The sequence below is a fragment of the Drosophila grimshawi genome, unplaced genomic scaffold (genome assembly GCF_018153295.1).
Source record: "Drosophila grimshawi isolate 15287-2541.00 unplaced genomic scaffold, ASM1815329v1 contig_44, whole genome shotgun sequence".
Classification (NCBI taxonomy): domain Eukaryota; kingdom Metazoa; phylum Arthropoda; class Insecta; order Diptera; family Drosophilidae; genus Drosophila; species Drosophila grimshawi.
Window position 1 is genome coordinate 17352560 of NW_025063240.1, and position 19964 is coordinate 17372523.

Consider the following 19964-nt stretch of genomic DNA (forward strand, 5'->3'; position numbering starts at 1 on the left):
AAATGTATGCGATATTGCTTTTTAATCCGTTATAAAGAATTGATTTTGTTCTCTTAATGTGTCTGGGATTTTTTATTGACCATCTTGAAGGTGGACGGGCCAAAAATGTTATAGTTCAATGCTGTGTCTGATAAATTTCAATATTATTAAACATTAATTTAATACCACGCTGTGATTGAACCTACATACTTGATTTAACTATTTATTTAGCTTATTTCTCATTCATCGTTGATCCACCCACGTAGCACAATTTGAATTTGATGTTAAATGTTTATTTCGCACCACGGTCTGTTTGTTAACAGCGTCATCTGTTTAGCAGTCAAACAGCAGCAAGAGCGCGCTCTCTTTAGTTAAGAGAGTAATAACAGTGCCATTTTGAGTATAACAGCTGTAGCGCACCAGCAACCGTTTAAACAGCGTACGTTGAAATGTTCTTTTTAGCCATCAGCAACAATTGCACACAGCCACCCAACAGCAGCAACAGCAATAAGCTCAACCAACCACCCACAAATAAACAACAAATCTCCCTTTTCCTTGTCCAATATGTATTTTGAATTATTTATGGTTTGCATTTTATAAATATAATAAGGCAAATATATAATATTAAGCAGCCTGATCTCGGCAACTGTTTGGATCAAATATTTCTGCTCTGCAAACACAAAGAGTGCCCCAGCGTAGAGCGAAGAGCAAAAGAGAAAGAGAGAGAGGCACACAACGATTTGTGTTTGTGCGCTCGAATTTGTATCTGTGAGTTGCTGCAAGATACAGTTAGTTGTGAACGAATCGTCGGCGTGTGTAAACGTGTCGCTGCTGCGTAACAGCGCTTCTTAAGGGTCCCAAAGAGGAACGAATTCTTAACGTATTTCAAATACTACTTTTGAGCAACGCGAGTGCTGAAAGCAAATGCAAATTAATTGAAAATCGACCCCCCTAAATGAAAATCAAAGCCTGCAACTAAAGCCAAAAGCAAAATAATAATGCAATAAAATCACAAAAAACAAAAACACAAGAAATGAATTAAATGCGAATCAAGCGAGTTGTATAAAAGGGAATCGAATTCTATATTCTAGTATATATATATAAATATATATATGAAAGCCAGTTGGGTGCATTATCGGAAACTTTAAACTGTTGCTGATAATAACACGCAAATATACACAATATATATATACCTAGACATATATATTGATGGGGCTATTGCGATTATGTCACGCAGAATTGTAGAATTGTAGGCGCTTTTTGAATAAATCTTTAAAAAAAAAAAAATATCACAAAAAAAGAAAGAAAGCAAAAGAGCAATAAGAGAGAGAGTGAGAAATCGAATTTTTTCAAAAGTGTATTTTAGTTTAAACAAAGCGAAATAACAAAATTCGCATCAATACCAACAACAACAACAACAAACAAGGCTAGACACGCGTGCTTTTTGCACACTTTTTTTGCGACGTCAGCGCGTGAGAGACAACAACAACAACAGCAGCAACAACAACAATAAACTCTTCGCGTATTTTGTTTGTGTTAGTGTGTGTGTTGGCACAACCGGCAAGTGCAAAAAAAGAATAATAAAAGTTTTCTCTGTGTGCGTGTGTGTGTGAGCCGCTCTCTTTCGCTCGCGTCTCTCGCATACTCTCTGTGCGTGTGTGTGTGTGCGCTCTTGTGTGTGAGTGAGTATTGGTGTTGAACAGCTGTTTAGTGCAACATGCAGCATAGCTGCCTAAAATCATAGAGGCACACACCGAAAGCAGCACACCTCAAAAGGAAAAGTATTTGTTGCCTCACCTTGAAAGGTGTCCGGTTCACATTTTCTGCATAGCTCAAACAAGAATTTACGGCAGCAACCACAAACAGCAACAACTGCAGCAACAACAACAACAGCAACAACAATATGGCCGGTCAGCAACAACAAGTGACTAGAATGCTGCTTGTGGCGCTCATATGCTGCGTTGGCCTTGCCACAGCAAAGCACTTGGGTGCCACCGATGGCGACATTGTGGCTGCCAGCGACAACGACAACGACATCATTCACCACCATCACCAACACCATCAGCAGCAGCAGCAACATCATCAGCATCAACACAGTGCCGCAACGCACCATCGTCGACGCCTGCAACGCGACTCTCGCGCCAAGGATACGGCGCATCAACAGCAGCAGCAGCAGTGTGAGGCAGTCAAGGGTTACTTCGAATCGATCGACATCAGGTCGAGTGGAGTTTACAATGAAAAAGGTAGGTGCAACCTGACAATCACAGCGGCAGCAGCGGCAAGGGCAACTCAGTCACCCGTGAGAGACGCACACTATTTCAATCTTGCAACAAAGCTGATAGACAACTAAAGAAGCTGCAAATACACTTTCAACATCTAGGTACAAGGATGAAGCTAAGACTCCGATAGAAATCTATAATAAAAGTAGTTGCAAGCATATTACAAATGGAAATAATCCACAGAAGAATCACAAATAAAAATAGTAGTAAAGACAACTGGAAATCTTCTAATAGTTACAACTTACTTTAAACAGTTTATCATTTGATTCAAAAATAAATAACATGAATAGCACATAACTAATATGTGCTTGAATAAATATTAGTCAGGGAAAACATGAAAATTCTATTAAATAAATAAAAATGAGTTAAGCAGACAAGCTCATAGAATATTCTTAAATAAATATGTAAAATTAATTATACATTTAAAGCCATGGTATATTTTGATATAAATAATAACTGTGTAGGAAATATGACTGATTTATTCAAACGAAAAACTTGTGTTAAATGTTAACAATTGCAACTTCCTGTGGCTATCGCTGCACCCGTTCAGTTGCAACAATTGCGGTCCGTTAGCTAATGTGCTCGCAATTGTAAATGTCATTAGAATCGGCAGCTTAAGTTGAGTAAATCACTTGCAGTCAAAGTTGAGCGCATAGCTTCGACTTAATGCTTTGGCCTGCTTTTGTCTATTACTTGCACTTGGTTCGCACTTGCAACAGAAGCTATATGCAAATTCATTGAGCTGCCTTCGACTCACCACTCGAGGGGGCAGCGCTTTGCTGTCTGTCACTCGAGCTGGCGGCAGCGACTGAGCGTCGCGGCGTTCATTCGTGTCGCGGCCCGGGGGCAAGTGCCGCGTCCGCAATTAGAAGCGTATTGAGCAATGTTCAATGTGCCTCATAAAGTTGCCCAGGCCTGGAAGCTTTTCCCAAGAGCAGCCCACACTGCAGGTTCATTATATTTGCTATCTAAATCTGTATCTGCTTGTGTATGAGTTTGTCTATCTATGTGTGTGTGTGTGTGTGTGTGTGTGTGTGTGTGTGTGTGTGTGTGTGGTTGTATACAAAATCTTGATGTCGGCATCGTCATTTGTTATTCTGATTTCGGGCATATCAAGTGGCACGCATCTAACTGTGTGAAGGCTATGGGCAAGAAAATCATACATATGAATTGTATATTTGTATATTTACATCCATGAGATACTCGAAATCGCTTGGCATATTTCTTGTTTATGCATATTTCACACATGAGCGCAGCTCGCACGGCGTTAAGCCAAATCAAAAGATAACATATCGAATGCGAAACAACAAAAAATCCAAACGTACACAGGCATAATGTTTCCACATATATCTTTAGCTGTAGCTGTTTGCTGTTTGCTGTTGCTGTAGCTGTATTTATATCTTTGGCAGTATCTGTTTCTGCGTATGTCTCAAGAATGTGAGCCACAAATAACCAACTCACGCAGCGCGACGCGTAATTGAGTGAAAAATAATTATTATTGATTAACCGACCTTGACTTGGTATTTACACGTTTACGCACAATTACAAGGCAGCAGCCAAAGCAGAAGCAGCGCGAAGCAGCAATCTCATAGATGCTCAGATACTTAGATACCTGTATGCGTGTGCACTCATTGGTGTGTGCGCGCGTGTGTGTGTGTGTGTATGGCATGATGTTGCAGTTCTGCGCTGTGTTACCTGCCTGCTGAGCAGTTTTTCTCACACGCAGGTAGTTAACCAATAAACACCAGTACAAAAGTATCTGTATGCTACATGCTACATACAGACGCCCGCATCGTGGCAGCAAGAGCAACAGCAACAGCAGCATCATGTGTCGACTGACTTTTCCAAAAGATTTATCCACATGAGCGCTCGCTCAATGGAGCTGACTTCACATACTTTGACTTTGTTAGTTGTTATTAGCGTTTGGCTTTTCTCGAATCTTAATTTGAGTCTAGTGTTTGCTAGCTTATGTATCTCGAAAAGTACCTGTTTGTCTGTGTAGCTGTATCTGCATCTGTATCTGTATCTGTATCTGTGCCAAATCGAAGTAGCGCCTCTAGCACGAGTATCTATGTATCTCGATTCCTGTGGTCGTTGCTCTTAATGGCTCGCTTAAGTGTATATATGTGTCGAACTTCATTTCGGGCTCTGGCCTATCGTCTAAGTATTTACTGTATTCAGTGTTTACATAGTTCAACTTCTGGTACGCGTTTGCTTGCGTTTTATTTATGCCCCGCCGTCTGGTTGCCTCAAACTGTAACCGTTTGTGTGTGTTACTTTTACGTTTATGTGCTGTTTGTGATGCTAATCTGGATGTCTGTGTCATGCATACGATAAATGTGCTCAGGTATTTATGAGACACACACACACACACACACACACATGCACACACAATATGTACACACTGTGCATGTATCTCGTTGTAGATCTATGTATCTCGTTTTCTATTTGGTATGTAAACCTGGCTACGCACTTGGGCGCAACACATAAAATTCAATTTCATTTTAATTGCGCGCACTATCCGACTGCTAATTGAGCTGTAGCTACAGAATAAACACCAAGCTACACTGGATAAACCGAAAAATACAAAAATAACAAATTACAAAAGTAAATATGCTGGAAATAACGTAAGCTTTTTGGCCCTCTCGTAAACACGGCCCATTAACATTAACACGTTACATACTTGCAATGAGCTCATAACAATGCTCCAAAGCAAACAGGAAGTCATATCTTATCATATCTGTATCTGTATCTGTATCTTGTAACGCGACGAGTATGTTACTAAATATTTAAGCAACTCGCAAGCAGTAGAAATTAGAGCAAACTATGAGATACTTGTTCGACGCCTTTCTGTGTGTCTTGTCTTCTAGATAATGGAAGTGTGCAAATAAAAGTCAAAACGTGAGGCAACTTTCTACCAGCTTATTAAGCTTCAGGATGTTTGTTTGCAGCGCACGAGATAAACCAAAATAAGCCACATTAAATAACAACACCAGATAGAAAATGGTAGAGGAACCCAACTAATCTAAACTCGAACTGAGCAAGATGCTTAGCAAAGTTTCTCGAACAGATTTTAGTTCAAGTTTCTTGATTTAAGCAACTGAGTCGAATCGATTTTACTATTCAGTTAATGCCTTTTATATTATGTATGCTTATTTTTATAGTTTTCGCGTTTATTTTGGATATCCGGCTATTTTTCATGCTTGTCGTATTAATTTATTTATATTCTGTTCGCTGTACTTTTTATGGTAATTACTTGCCAAATTTCGCAGTGAATTTGGCCAAATGGCAAAGTGCTTAATTCTAATTAAGACTGAGCTGCAGCATTAATCTTAAAAACAACTTCATCAAAATTATATGCAGACCTATCCAAATAAAAAATAAATAAATAATTAGAAAAACAAACATATTTTCCACAACATTTTATGTATGTGTGTCTTGAGCAGATCATTAAAGTCGGACAACGCGAAATTAAAATTTTAAGCATGCCAAAAAATATAAAATAACTAGATGTCTATATAAATATACTATATATGTAAATGTATCTGTCGCTTCTTTAAATGGCTCAATGATGCAACAGCTTGTTTATATTTGTGGCTTTTGTCTTTGGTATTTATTACTTGGCAATGGAATGTCTTTAAAATAATAAAAACTTTAATGATTTCTGGTGCAAAATTGATTGCTAAATGCGCTTTAGTTTGCTCTTTGTCAAAACCAACTTGAACTTCATCAATTTCATTTGAGCTTAATTGCTCTGTTTCTATTTCGAATACTGACTTATCAATTAAGAGCAAAGTCAAACGTTTTTTTAATTGATTGATTTCAGATGGAAAGTAATTACAAGTGCATTTGGGGAGTTTAACAGTCGAATGCTCAATGGATTCAAACTTCTCAACTACTTTTACTCAAGTTCTTGCCAGTTCTAGACGTAAATTACAAATAGTTAAACTTCAAAGAAACAAGCGATGAATATTGAATATACTCTAGAGAGATAATTTGATTGATTATGTTGTGGGGTTCTTTTAGTTATGTCAGACTCCAAAAGTTTGTGTCTCTCACGATTAGTTCGGATAGTTGATTTGCGGCCCATTTGCCCCATTCACTAATTTATTTTGTTGAATTTTATTTTATTTTTTGTTTTTTTTTTTTTATTTTACTATGTATGTATGTAGATGCGTTAATTAGTTTCAATTAAAATTAACGACGCCTGTGCCTTCGTCCATCGATTTCACACGCACTTAAAAAGTGCTCAGACAGAATCAGACTGCTAAAAAACAACAGCAATAACAGCAACAACAAGCAGAGAACCCAAACGAGGAAATCTTAACTTTGTATATACGCCATGGGCTGCCACTTTTTTTTGTTAATGTTTGCTTTAATTTTGTGTCTGTTCTTTTTATTTTACACTTTTGACCTCAATACGAAGGCAGTTCGAGTTGGAAGCGAGTTGGGTTCTGCTTAGTTTCGAGGCGAATCAGTGATGATGTCATTGATTGCGATTGGCGATTGCCAACTTGCGATTGTAGATTGCTTTATTTGCCACATAAACTAAGCGTAAGCTATTTAAATTCATTCAATTTTCTGCACGCATCCAACAGAAATTAAATTAACAACTGGAGTGAGTGTCTACGAACCCGTTCATTCATTCATTCATTAAGGCATTTAATTCAACCAGCAGATATTCAACGAGTTCCAAGAAGTACACAACTGTCATTGTTTTGAATGTTCACTGGCTACAACATGTTTTGCTTCTGTTTAAAAATATTTTATAATTTCATTCATGACATTAGTCTCGCGCACGGGGTTAAGTTCAGGTCTGAACCTGTTTTGGACTTAAAGGTTATCTACACATTTTCATTATAAGCATGAAAACTTGGGGCAATTAAAATCTACAAGCGTGTCCAAAGGAAGTTGTCAACTTGTGCTTGTCGTTGCTTCCGCCTCGTAATGGCTTCGAATTGAACAAATCGCAGATAGCTAAAGATAAGCGCTGCATTGATAAGAAGAGATACATAAAGAGTATATACATATATATAGATATATAAATAGTATATATTTATGACTTTGCTGAGGGTACTTATACGTTTTAAATATTTAATAGTTGTCGTATTTGTAGATGCTCGAACAGGCAACAGGGAGCAGCGAACGTATAACACATTGAACGTGTGAATTGTGCAAGCCAACAGCAGCACCAGTCCCAGACAGGTAGTAGATACATTTGTATCTCACGCTTGTACCTGTCAGTTATTCTCTGTTTATGTGTGTGTGTGTGTGTATCTTGTAGCTATTTTTAAACATTTTACAAGTGAATTTATCAAACAAACAAATGCGAGAACTTGCAGACAGCGATTGAGTTGCATTTGCTCAGTGTGTTTGTGTGCGGGTATCTTAAGCCTCTCAGTCAGACTCAGAGTCAGAGTTCTGACTTTGGAGTTCTGAGTTGCTGTGTTGTTGTGTTGTTGTGTGTGTGTGATACAATTTTCCACTCATTTTGACCGATTCGCTTTGCTCAATGTCTCTGGGCCACTCTTATGCTTATGCTTATGTAATGCCACTCCTCTACGCCTCTTATAACAATGATGCAGCAGCAACAGTCACCGCCAAGTTTTGTCGACTTACTCAGTTCCAGTCTGAGTTCCCTCGTATGTTACCTTCTGGACTGGCTGACTGGCTGACTGACTGGCTCGTTGGCTCATTGTTTGCTCGATGCCTTTTGTGCCGCGTAATCGTCGTTTTCCAATGAACTCAGGTATGAGAGGGCATGAGATACAAGCGTCACCGGATTCTTTCATTCTTTCTTCGGTTTGAGTTTGGGTTTGTTGTTGTATTTTTTTTGATTCATGGATGCCATGAAAAATATTTGTGTTCATGGAAAAAAAGAAGAAAAGGTTAATGCCTAGTGAAGTGTGCACAGCATCGAAATCACAATCCCAAAAAACAATATCAAAATAGTGCCGGCACATCACTACATCGTTTTCTTTCATAGTTGGCACTTCCGCTCCAAGTTGTCGTTAGTTACGGCCACTGAAGATTACACAACGCATTATTATCATTATTTGTGTGCGGTGCTCACTTCTCATTTCTACCTATCGATTCGACTTTGAATTCGAATTCAAATCAGTTTCCATTATGCTCTGTGTATTCTTTTTAACTTCTTTTCATTCGAGGGTATTCAAGTGTTTAACAATCTTCCACTTGCTATCAGCGATAGACTCGCTTATATTTATCTAATTACTTTTCTGCACGATGTACGTTCTTCTTTTAAGTGGCTGGCGTATTTGTTTCCACCATTTACAAGTTACGTCCCCATTTGTGTTATCAGGCAAAGAGGTGTTTTTCTGCTGTACTCACAGATTGTACAATGCGCTCGCCGCATAAATCAATTATTTGCACCTAGTGCTCATAAATCAACTTCTGATGAGCAACAAAAAGGCAAACATTGAAGTGGTCAGCGCACAATGGATGGAGCATGGAGAGAATGAAAAGGCAAAAGGCGAGCAAATTGTGTATTGCTTTATAAATGGCATGAAAAGCCAGGGCTAATATGGCGTTGGCGGCGTCTTGTTACCACACAGCACGACAAACAATAAAAAAAAACAACAACACTAACAATAACAAATATTTGAATGATTTATTTTTTGAGCACATACCAATAACAACAACAATAGAAACAACAAGAATATGAACTCAAGCTGATTTAAATTTTTACGCTCGCAAGTCTGCGTGTGTTGTTTGACTGTCTGGCTTAATTCCATAGCATCCACCTCCTATTTAGCCCAAAATACCACGCCCCACCTCAATATCCGTTAACTCCACCCCTAGGGACCACATTCGAGACTTTTCAACCACATATATGTCGTGTTTGTTTGGCTGATGTTGTGGTTTCTTTTTATATTGTTATTGTCGTGGTTGTTGTTGCTCTTAATGTTATTTTTGGTTTATTGACTTTGGTTTCTTTTTCGCACACTAAGCGCAAATCTAAACATCAAAATGAAGTAAGTGCAAACAACAACAATATAGAAAAAAACAGATAGGCACGCCGAAGATTACGTACCCTTGCAGATGAGTCTACACATAATTATACATGTAAAATATGAAACGTTTAATTAAACACGAGTTTCGAGCCAGCATCGGGTTTTCAACTTTAAATATAATATTCATGTAGAGGTCAAACCATATAATAAAAGTAAACAGATGAACACATTTCACGACCATATTAAAATACCCTTAGCAAAGGGTATAACAAGAACTGTTAAAAATACTTATGTGCGAAATGAAAGATATACAATCATTTTTTCTTGGGAATTCAAAACAAGAAATATTGAAGAGGATTGTGTAAATAGAAGCTATGCATGTGTTTTTTTAAGTGTGATAATTTATATTTTCATACGAACTTTTTTGTATATTTCATTCAAAGCTTTATTTAAAATAGGAATCGTACATATCTACACATTTCTCCCCCATTCTGCGTACATTGAATTATTCATAATTTTCATGCCTGTTTTCTTTTGAAATGCAACCACTAATTTCTATCTATTCGCTCTATCGTTGCAGGTGCGTAGTTTGTGTACCAGTTCAAATCGGTTTTCGTACTCCTTATCGGCATATACTATATATACACATACTTGTTTGTTGCTACGAATAATTATCTATGCCAACCGACTATCGGGGCTACTCACTGGTGAGTTGACGCCCAGCTAGACAGCTTGGCGTTTCGCAGCTGGAATTATAATATCGCATTATATAATGTGTAAATAATGTCAGCACATTCTGCTTGTCTATGGCTATGTGTGCGTGTGTGTATGTGTGTGCATGTGTGTGTGTGGGAGCGACCTTTCCAAAAGCCCATCAATCATTTAACAACAATTGCGAAGCGCTCAACGCCAACACCGACTAAAACAAAAATAAAACATAAAACCAACCCCACGCAAAAATACTCAAAGAGCAAAAACAAAACATGCAAAGGCGCGGGAGAGTTAGATATATATATATATTACCAAATATGAATATAAATGCGTGTAAAAAGCATAAGTAAAAACTTACTGTTTGCAGCAGTATAACGAATATTGAATACCCTCTAACAAAAGCTGAAGCAGCAAATACTCGTTGTACAGGCCATTTTTAAGAGCTAGACTCTCCTGTAAATAGAGTTAAGATTTGAGATAGCAAAGTGTGCAGATACGATATTCCTGACAGCAGCAAAATACCCTGTAAAAGGGTATAACAAGCAAGCACTCGGGCACTTAATTTGTGACCTGCACCCAAACACAGAACGGGGCCAACGCAAAACAGTAGGAACATTTTAATATTATTGTCAAAGAGGTTGGGGGCGTGGCACATTCTCAAGTTTGTGTGACTGTGTGTGTGTGACTGTGTGTGTGTGCGTGTGCGTATGTGTTTGTCTGTGTGGATGGAACTCGACTCCGACAGCCATTCACTTTTCATTATTAATATTTTGTATGCTTAAATTATGCTAATCCGTTGAAATATGATTATGCCAAATGACAACAGCTTGAAAAATGAAAACTTTACCGCGCACGGGGGCTGTTTTAACCGTGGGCGGTTGGGGTGTGGCGTGTACGTTTGCAGGTGCGCCCCGGTAGCTCTGCATAATTTGATTAGCTTTCGCAGCTAATTTCGTTCGCGACTCTCGTACTATAATTAAATACCCAAAAATATTTTGCTCCATATTAAACCATTTCGCAACAGTGTTGGCAACTTTTTCAATTAAAGCACAAGGGCAAAATAAATACGCGACCTTCAAAGCGAACAGCTTTTTGCAAATGGCAAATGGCAAATGGAATTGCAGTCAGAAAAGTAATTTAATTAGCTAACTCTTAACCCAAAAACGAATCACAGTTGAACCAGCAGCAGCAGCAGTGGTAGAGGAAACGCAATCCCCACAATAATTTCACTTAAATGAAAATAATTTCCGCGACAGCCCGAAAGGGTTCGCCTGGTAACGCCATTCCACCTGGATGCCTCTACTAATACTACTACTACCTCCACTTCCCCCGCTGCCAATCCTTTTTGCGTCGCGTGTTTGCATTTGTAAAAGTTTTTGGGGCGGTGCCAGTCGCCAAAGTTTTGAGGCGCCAACATAGACGAAACTAGCCATGAAAAAATAATGGTTGGACACTGCAAAATGCAGAAGACGACACCAGACTACAAGCTATGCAAATTGTCGGGATGTTGGATGGTCTGGATGCCGTGCAGTCGGGCCTTGACCAAGTGTTGGCTTCCAACATTTTGTGGCAATGACAAAATGAATTTTGTACACAGCAATGAAAATCAACCCGATATTATTAATATTTAGCAGTGGAATTGAGTAAGATACTGAACTGACTTAGAATGATAGCCGCATAAATTTGAAGAAAGTTATTTGGGGAAATCCTGCATAATAATTATAGTTAGCAAATTAGTAAAATATTTAAAATAGTAAGCAGGCTCATTTACTTTAAACTCATGTCAACATAACTTTTTTTTATATTTATATTGTCTTTGAATTCAAAATTCCATTGAATATGTTTCGCAAAATCTTCGTTGGCTCCTTGAGCAACCAGCAGTCTTTAGTCCGGAGCAGACTCCGCACACCCTTCCGTGACTGCCTAGCTAGGAATAATTTTGCACCCTTGGACAGTCGAAGATGGGTAACGGCGATGGCACGTGAAGATCGCGATGATCCTTGTTCGCATCGTCACACTCGCAGACGTGCACCGGATGATAAACAAATACAGGCAAGTCGACAGCCTTGTAATGTTCGTCTATGTCGTCGTGGAAAGCCGGAGTCGGAGGGGAATGGTTTGTTTCAAGGAAGGCAGTTGCTTGAACCGTCGCCTCATCGAAAAATGAGCTCATTAGCGAATGTAGACCCAGAAAAGGAAAGCGAGGAGCCTCTCGGAGTTGCCGCTAATCCACCAGGTCCACCAAAAGGGAGCAAACAACTTCAAATTAGTGATGGAAGTTCCTCTAAAAGTGGTGGTGGTGGTGCCTCTAAGAGTGGAGGCATTACGTCCACGACAAAGGCACGGGTCATAACATTGATGCCAGGTGATGGCATTGGGCCAGAGATCTCGCTGGCTGTGCTTGACGTGCTAAAGGCAGTGGGGGCACCACTGATATTTGAGCCAGTGGATGTGACACCGGTGACGGACAGCACGGGCAAGGTATCCGTTCCACAAGCAGTGATTGACAGCATGACACGCACCAAGCTGGGTCTCAAGGGTCCGCTGACGACGCCAGTTGGCAAAGGCTTCCGTTCGCTGAATCTCCTTCTGCGTGTGCTCTTCAACCTGTATGCGAATGTGCGACCTTGTCGCTCTTTGGATGGCGTTGAGACGATCTATGGCAAGGTGGACATTATAACCATACGCGAGAACACCGAGGGGGAATACTCTGGCATCGAGCATCAGTTGGCCAATGGAGTTGTGCAGAGCATCAAACTGATCACACGACAAGCCTCGTTGCGAGTCGCCGAATACTGTTTCAAGTATGCCTTGGCCATGAAACGCAAAAGGATTACGGCCGTCCACAAACGTTCGAGCATGCGGATGTCGGATGGATTGTTCATCAACTGTGTGCGTGAGGTATATGAGAAGTACAAGGATAAGCTAGAGAAGAATGGCATCGTTTACGAGGAGCAGACCATTGGCAAGGTCTGTCTCAAGATTGTGGCCAATCCCCTGAGATATGATGTGCTCGTAATGCCCAATCTGTATGGCGATATCCTGTCGGATACGTGTGCGGGTCTCATTGGCGGACTGGGTCTGACGCCATCTGGCAACGTTGGCATCAATGGCGCCATTTTTGAGGCCGTCCACGGCACAGCGCCAACCATCGCTGGCCAGGACTTGGCCAATCCGACGGCACTGCTACTCTCCGCAGCCATGATGCTGCGCTACATCGATATGGGCAGCTATGCTGATAAGATTGAGCGTGCCGTCACCGTAACCATTAGGGACGACAATGTGCGCACCATGGATCTGGGTGGCAAGGCCAAGTGCTCCGAATTTACCAAGGCACTCATTAAAAATCTCAATTGATGTCCTCGGCTATAGTTAATGTTCTGACAGAGATAGGATCTTTGAGTACGTCATATATGTATTAAATAATTAGTTGGAAACAAATAAGTAAAAGTCTACATAAGAATGTATTTAGCTACAATTTGAATTATGCTTCCATATATAAATATATATATTAATTAATAAGAATTGAGCCACCTGGTCACACTTTGAACTGCAACTAGTAAATTAAATAAGCAGGCAAAGCAAACGCACTCAATACTAATCAACAAGAGGAACAACATCAGAGAAAAACGACCGACAAATAAGAGTCAAAGCGACGACAGGAGCTACAGGGAGAGCGGGGGTGCCACTAATCCAGACCCAGTAAGAAGGCCAGCCAGCCAGTCTAACCAGTGCCAAAGTCAAAGTCAGCATCAGAGTTGTTGTTTGGAGTTGCAGTCAAAGTTAGGAGTCAGAGTCAGAGTCAGTCAGTCTCTTGCGGGCCCGAAAGCGAGAGCCAAATGCAAGTCATCAACTGCACTGGGTTTGCCCTAACCAGCTAACTCGGAGCACCTTCTACCCCTCCCCTGCGCCTCTTGCCCCTTACCAATGTTGTTGCAAGGGCCGGCTTACGTTGCATTTTTACATGCATGCCACTTGAAACTCGCTGCTCTGCGGAGCTGCGTTTAAAAGCACCGACCGAAAACTCTAAACAAACCAAACTACTAGCCAAAGAGCACGAGGGTAGGTGAGGGCGGGGCAGGGGGCAAAGGGGGGCTCCTTGTGAGCTGGGTGCAACGCAGCGAAGCGTGTAGCAGGAAGAAAAATGCCAGAGCTAAACCAAAAGAGCCATATAAAAATTTAACAAAAAAAAGTGAGAGAGAAAAAATTAAATTTTGTGTGTGTGCGAGGCGAGTGTTGTATTGTGTTTGTGAGAGAGACAGAGAGAGAGAGAGAGAGAGAGGGAGAGAGTCAGTATGATTGTTTGTATGCATTTCAAAGAATTTTTATAAACAACATGTAGAAGAAGCAGCAGCAACAGCAGTGAGAATGGGCACCGGAGAGCAGCAAAAGATAAACTTCGTTTTGTGTATATGAAACAAAAGTCAAGAATTTTTTTTCGTATTTTTTTTATATGTTTTGTGTGAGTGTTTTTTTTTTTTTTTTTGGAGTCGTTGTTGTAACCGGTTTTTAGTTTCGTTGCAGCCGCAGCGTTAAGAAGCAACCTCCTCGATTCTAACAGCTTCCATGTTATAGCTGACACCAGCAGTGTCTGGCGAGGGGGCAGTGGGTAGTGAGCCAAGTGGTTGGGGAAGCGGCAAGAATATGTGGAACAGCCTAGTTGTCGCTGCAGCATTCATTCATAAACATACAAATGAACAGATGGATGGATGGATGTTTACAGTTCGCAGGAACTTGAGCAGTAAGTGCAACTGAAAATTGCATAGCTGCTTAGGAGAATCCACTCCTCAAAGTGGAACGAAATGAGACTCATTTGAATTGGCTAACACGCAAAGTGCCAGTATAGCAGATAATGCATGAACATGTTCATGTCATTCCAGAGAATCTGTTACGTGCTACGTGCCACGGGTTGGGGCAACTGTGAGAATAGACAAAAGGCGGCGCCATAATTATCATGCCGTGCCACAAGTCGTAGTCGCAATCGCTAGAGCTGCTCATTAGAATGCTAATTTGTAAATGCAATTCGATAGATGTGGATGATGGCGTGCAGCGAGCCCAAAGCTGTGAACATTTGTGCCTCGTTTAATTGTTTCAAACGAATTTTTTATGCTTCCATGGAAATTGTGGAAAAACCAACACGCATTTTGTATATACTCAGAATTAATCGATGAACGCATTAACATTGTGATTTTTTTTTATTCTTCAATTCCGCTAATCTAAAATAAAAAAGATTTCAACATCGACAGGTTCAGAAGGTCAGCTATAAATAGTAATTATTTTTAATGTATGTATGTATTTGGTTTGTTAATTTTACTCTGTTTCGACTAAAATTAAATCCACGCGGATTCGGTTCTCTGCATTGTTAATGCTATTAATTAAAGCTTCGAGCTACAATGATTACTTGGCCTTAGCTCTGTTCTTGACTGAAAATTAAATAGTTGGTTACTCTAGTTCTTCTTTTTCTTTTTTGCTTTTTTATTCTTCTTCATCATCTTGACTTCCTTGTGCAAAACTATTTGTATTTACTGAGCACTATATATTTCCCTTGCTCTTTTCACTCGCTATTTCACAAGTGCTTGACAGCGCTTTTAAATCGCTTTTAACTGATTTTCCGGCTTAAACTCGTACACAAATTTGGGCCACTTCCGCCCCCGTCGTTTGCTGGTGGGTCGAATCCTGTCGTCCAACCGCCCCTCGTTGCTGTTTCGCTCCTGCTCTGCTTGACAAGGGTTGCAACACTTCCACAAAAGATTTACGACCGCCGTCAATAGTGCTTTGCATGACATGCCCCAAGCCCCCACCCCCACCACATCATCATGGACACTACACACACAGAAAGCCCAATTGAACTCGTGCTCGAATACAAAAATACAAAAGAAAATAAAAAAAAAACAACAACAAAAAAAATAGCGACAAGCAAAAAGCATTTTCGAATTTAAATCTATTTGTCACTTGCTAAACTTGTGCTACCTTTTGCTACCTTTCCAACTTTTGTCACAATGCAACAAAAACTGTCGTTGGGGCACGCATAAAGTTCGCCTTAAGCGAACCGGTTCCACAAACGACCGGAACATACAGATTTCTATGCCTAAAAAAAAACAGAGAGCCAGCAACAAACAACAAAAAACTTTTGCCAAGTGACAGTTACAAATTTGCTGAAATAAAATGGAAGAGCAACAAAAAAAAAATATTAAAAAAAAAACAAAAGAAAATTCAAATGAGTTGGGGGTGGACTGAGGCTGGTCCGAGTGCTGAGTGCCACTCTGTGCGTCCACAGCAGCAGCTACTTATTAGGCCAGTCCAGGATCCGCTAACGCTTTAAGGCTCTAACAACAAGCACACAATGTGGATTTCGAGTCGCAGTCGTAATACAGTTTGCCCGACCTGAATCGCAATCGTCATAATGGTAACCATCAGGAGCTCAACACTCTCCAACACAAAATCATTTGCATTTATTTATTTTTGTGTGTGTTTCTCTTTGCTCTTCCTTGTTGGCAATTGTTATTGTCGCACCGCCAGCAGAAGATTGAGGACTTTAGTTTACTACTTACTTCGACTGCCTTTGCCGTTGTCTTGGCTGCGACATTTCTTTGGTCTTACGATAAAAAATACACCCATTTATTGTTTAATGCTTAATAAATAAAGCAATTTTTATTTATTTGTAGCATTTTGTTTCTTCTCCGTTTGTTCTTTGGTATTGGCTCATTTTTTGTGTGTTTGTTTTTTTGTTTTTTATTGATTTTTTATGATTGCCGCTTGTTTCTGGTTGTGATGTTGTTGTTGTTGTTATTGCTGGCCTAAGTAAAATGCCATCAATTGTTTATTGTTTTGATAATGCGTTTTGTTATAGCATTTTATTGTTTGTACTTATGCTCTTATGCTCTGGCTTTGTTTGCCTAATTTTGCGCTTTGTTGTATTCTCATATTTACATCGAAATAAATGCCCTTTAATTATTATGCTTGGCAACGCAGCGTCTGCGTAATATTGACCTTATGATTTAGATTTGATTAATTGCAATATTTAAAGAATGCAGAGCTTCAATTGGCAGTGAATTATCAATCGAAAATTTGTAAAGTGCCCAAAAAGAGAAAAAGAGGCAAACCATCAATTAATAAAATATAATTGACAAAGTGCTTGGGCCTGAGTGGTCGAAAAACCAGCAAACGAACTGACTGCCACTGCTAATTGAAAGCACGTATACACACACTTACGCAAATGCACACACAATGTTGCACATACATGTATGTGTACTCATCTGCTGCTTTTCTGCACGTGGACTCCACTGTATTCAATTAACGCCGGAAATGCGGCACAAGTGAAAAGGAAAGAGTTGCTACTGATAAGGATATGGCTGGTTGAATGCTACTCGAGCCCGGGATGTGGATATGCATGTGGATGTGAGTGTGGAAGGCGTACAGCAGAGTATAAATGTCATAAAATGCACACAGAGAGTAATGAATGTTAAGCAAGTCGTGTTGCTTTAATTAATGCAATTAAACGGCATGCGAGAAGATAATTGAAATCGCCCATAAAAATAATGCGACACATGTGCAAAGGCAGTCGGCGTCTTTGCACCACACACACACCCGATCGCTGTGGGTGCAATGCCACGCTTTGTGTTCTATAAGGTATCGAATTAATTAGGTTGACTATTTATGTGTTTTCTTATATCATATATCTATAGATAATCCTTTGTGCCAGCGAGAACTAAGTATATATTAGAAATTAAGTCAATATGAGAAATGTTTACATTTAATATTGAATTTATTTGTGTACTTTGGCTTGTGGACTTGACTTGATGTATGATTTCAATATTGAATTTCTACCCTATTAAATCATGCGTGAAATGGGCTTAAAATATTTCGCAATTGCCCAAGCCTTAAAATACCTAGTTAGTTTAAATAAAGTTGTAAATGCTGAGAGAGTCAAAGCACTTGGGGTAACACGATGCCACAACAGCAATTTGTGGCAAGTTGTAAGCCAATTTCAAGTACATATCTAAGTACTTTCTTGGGCAGCTATCCGCTTTCTTGCTGTGGCTGTTGTTGTTTTTGATTTTGTTGTGGGTGTGTCCCAGACACTAATTGCAGCTTGTTACCTGGCCAAACGGAGCGGTCAGGCTGCAACTTCCGGTAATTAAGAGACAGCAACGACAACTCGACAACGTGACACGACACCGAACTGCTCGAGACCAATAAAAAGAACAAGAACAAGACCCAGACCCAAACCAAGACCACGACCAAGAACATTCTCAAAGTCGAGGCCAGGGCGAAGTCACAAAGTAAAAGTCGACATAAATGCAGCAGAAACTTGTTGATTTAGTGTCTCCTTGTTGAGGGGTTGTACTTGCTTGACTGCCGCAGTCATATATCAGTCAGAAATACCACCTTGGGTTTTTTCAATTAAATCTTGTAAATATAAAATAAGCCAAAAGTTATGCAAACACAAGCGAAATTTACTAAAATATACAAAAATGGAAACGCTGCTCGACAAATTCATAAACAGCATACAATTTCAATGAGTTCCGTCGAACCAAACTGACCCGACCTGACCTCAACCTGGCTAACAATAGCCGCGTGCCAGTGTTGCCAATGGGCAATGAACCTCTTGCATATGCCTAGGCATATTGTATGGCTAAGGTCAACATATGTATAAGCCCAATGTTTTGCGCTCCATTGAAATCTATTATGCAGTAAGAGGGAGGCAGCCAGTGTTGCATGCTGAGTGGCCAAGTGCAAGCGCATTATGCAAAAGTTGCTCCGTTGCTTTTTTTTTTCGTCCTCTTGTGTGGTATGTGGGTATGTGTGTGCTTCATATGAAGGCACTTGAGTACGAACTACTTAACTGGGTCGAGGAGAGGCTCCACTCTGCTGTTGCCGGCTCGTTCCGGTTGCAGCCGTGTGAAATGCAATCAATTTTTTGTTTGCTGCACAATTGGGTAAGAGGCAAGTCAGCAGTCCGGAGCCAGGATGAGGATGTAATAAAAGTAAACTATATAGTACGCGAATATGATAGACCAAGCTATAACTACGGATATACACACACATGATGGATGTTTGTGTATATGTGTCTAAAGAACGGACATGGGCCAAAGTGAATTCAATGGAGATAAATTGCGAACTCCGAGCACTTAAAGCATATTGAATTTGCTTTAAATTGCAATTTAATGTTGAGGCTAATTTTACCCCATAAATTGCCGAGATTTTCCAACTTTACTTTAAGGCTCTACCTCTCTCTCTCTCTCTCTCTTTGTGTGCGTTTGTATGTTTGAGCTCTTAACGTACTGTCAATAATCCTCAGGAAGCACTTTGGTATCTCAACGTTCTGTGTATGTCCGCCGCCTGCTACCCTTCTCAGCTATCCGGTTCTGGGGCGAATGCCACGCGGCATCATTTGTGTCAGACACACGACCCACCGGCTGACTGCCGACTGCCGACCAATAAATAATTTATTAAACAAAGAGCATGCTCGATGGCAACAATGACACTTTAAGCAGCAGCCAACCAGTCAGCTCAGTCTGTTGCCACGACGCTTGGCCTACAGCCGCCCACTTTATGCAGAGCACTTCACCTTCTGCACCAGACATCCGCCTCTCATTGTTTCTCTTCCTTTTCAGCAAACAACACAAAAATGACAACAATAATAAAGCATATAAATAAATAATAAGCCTTGCACATGTACAATGACATGCCATCAAAAAAAGAATTTTTGGAGAGGGTCATAGTTGGGGGTGTCCTGTGCTCTAATGAAATTGTCAAACTGCTGTCGCAATCAACTTTCAACGTGACCATTAAAAACACTCATCAAAAGCGTCGAGTTTTTTGCTGTGGTTTTTGCAACTCACGTTTTCATATCATAAAATTGATGCCCTTAACATTGTATGCAAATATATTATATACATAAATACAGTCAGAATTCACATAGTGGTTTTTACTTTAATAATTATGGCAATTGCCAAGTGAAACCATAAATATGAATTTAATTTTCCATCTTTATACTGTGTTCTTTATGTTGTATTGC

At 40.0% G+C, this 19964-nt stretch overlaps 2 protein-coding genes across 2 annotated transcripts in view; both read left to right on the forward strand.

Moving 5' to 3' along the window:
• The first annotated feature begins 1542 nt into the window (after nucleotides 1-1542).
• LOC6557081 (division abnormally delayed protein) overlaps nucleotides 1543-19964 on the forward strand; it is a 63466-nt gene continuing 45044 nt past the window's right edge. Inside the window, exon 1 of the mRNA XM_043215390.1 lies at nucleotides 1543-2222. Coding sequence (XP_043071325.1) covers nucleotides 1883-2222 — 340 coding nt within the window. The 5' untranslated portion in view covers nucleotides 1543-1882. The remainder of the gene's footprint in view (nucleotides 2223-19964) is intronic.
• On the forward strand, nucleotides 11750-13468 carry LOC116805106 (probable isocitrate dehydrogenase [NAD] subunit alpha, mitochondrial). The gene has a single exon (XM_032735241.2). It carries the CDS (start codon nucleotides 11783-11785, stop codon nucleotides 13298-13300), a length of 1518 nt encoding a protein of 505 aa, XP_032591132.1. The 5' UTR covers nucleotides 11750-11782; the 3' UTR covers nucleotides 13301-13468.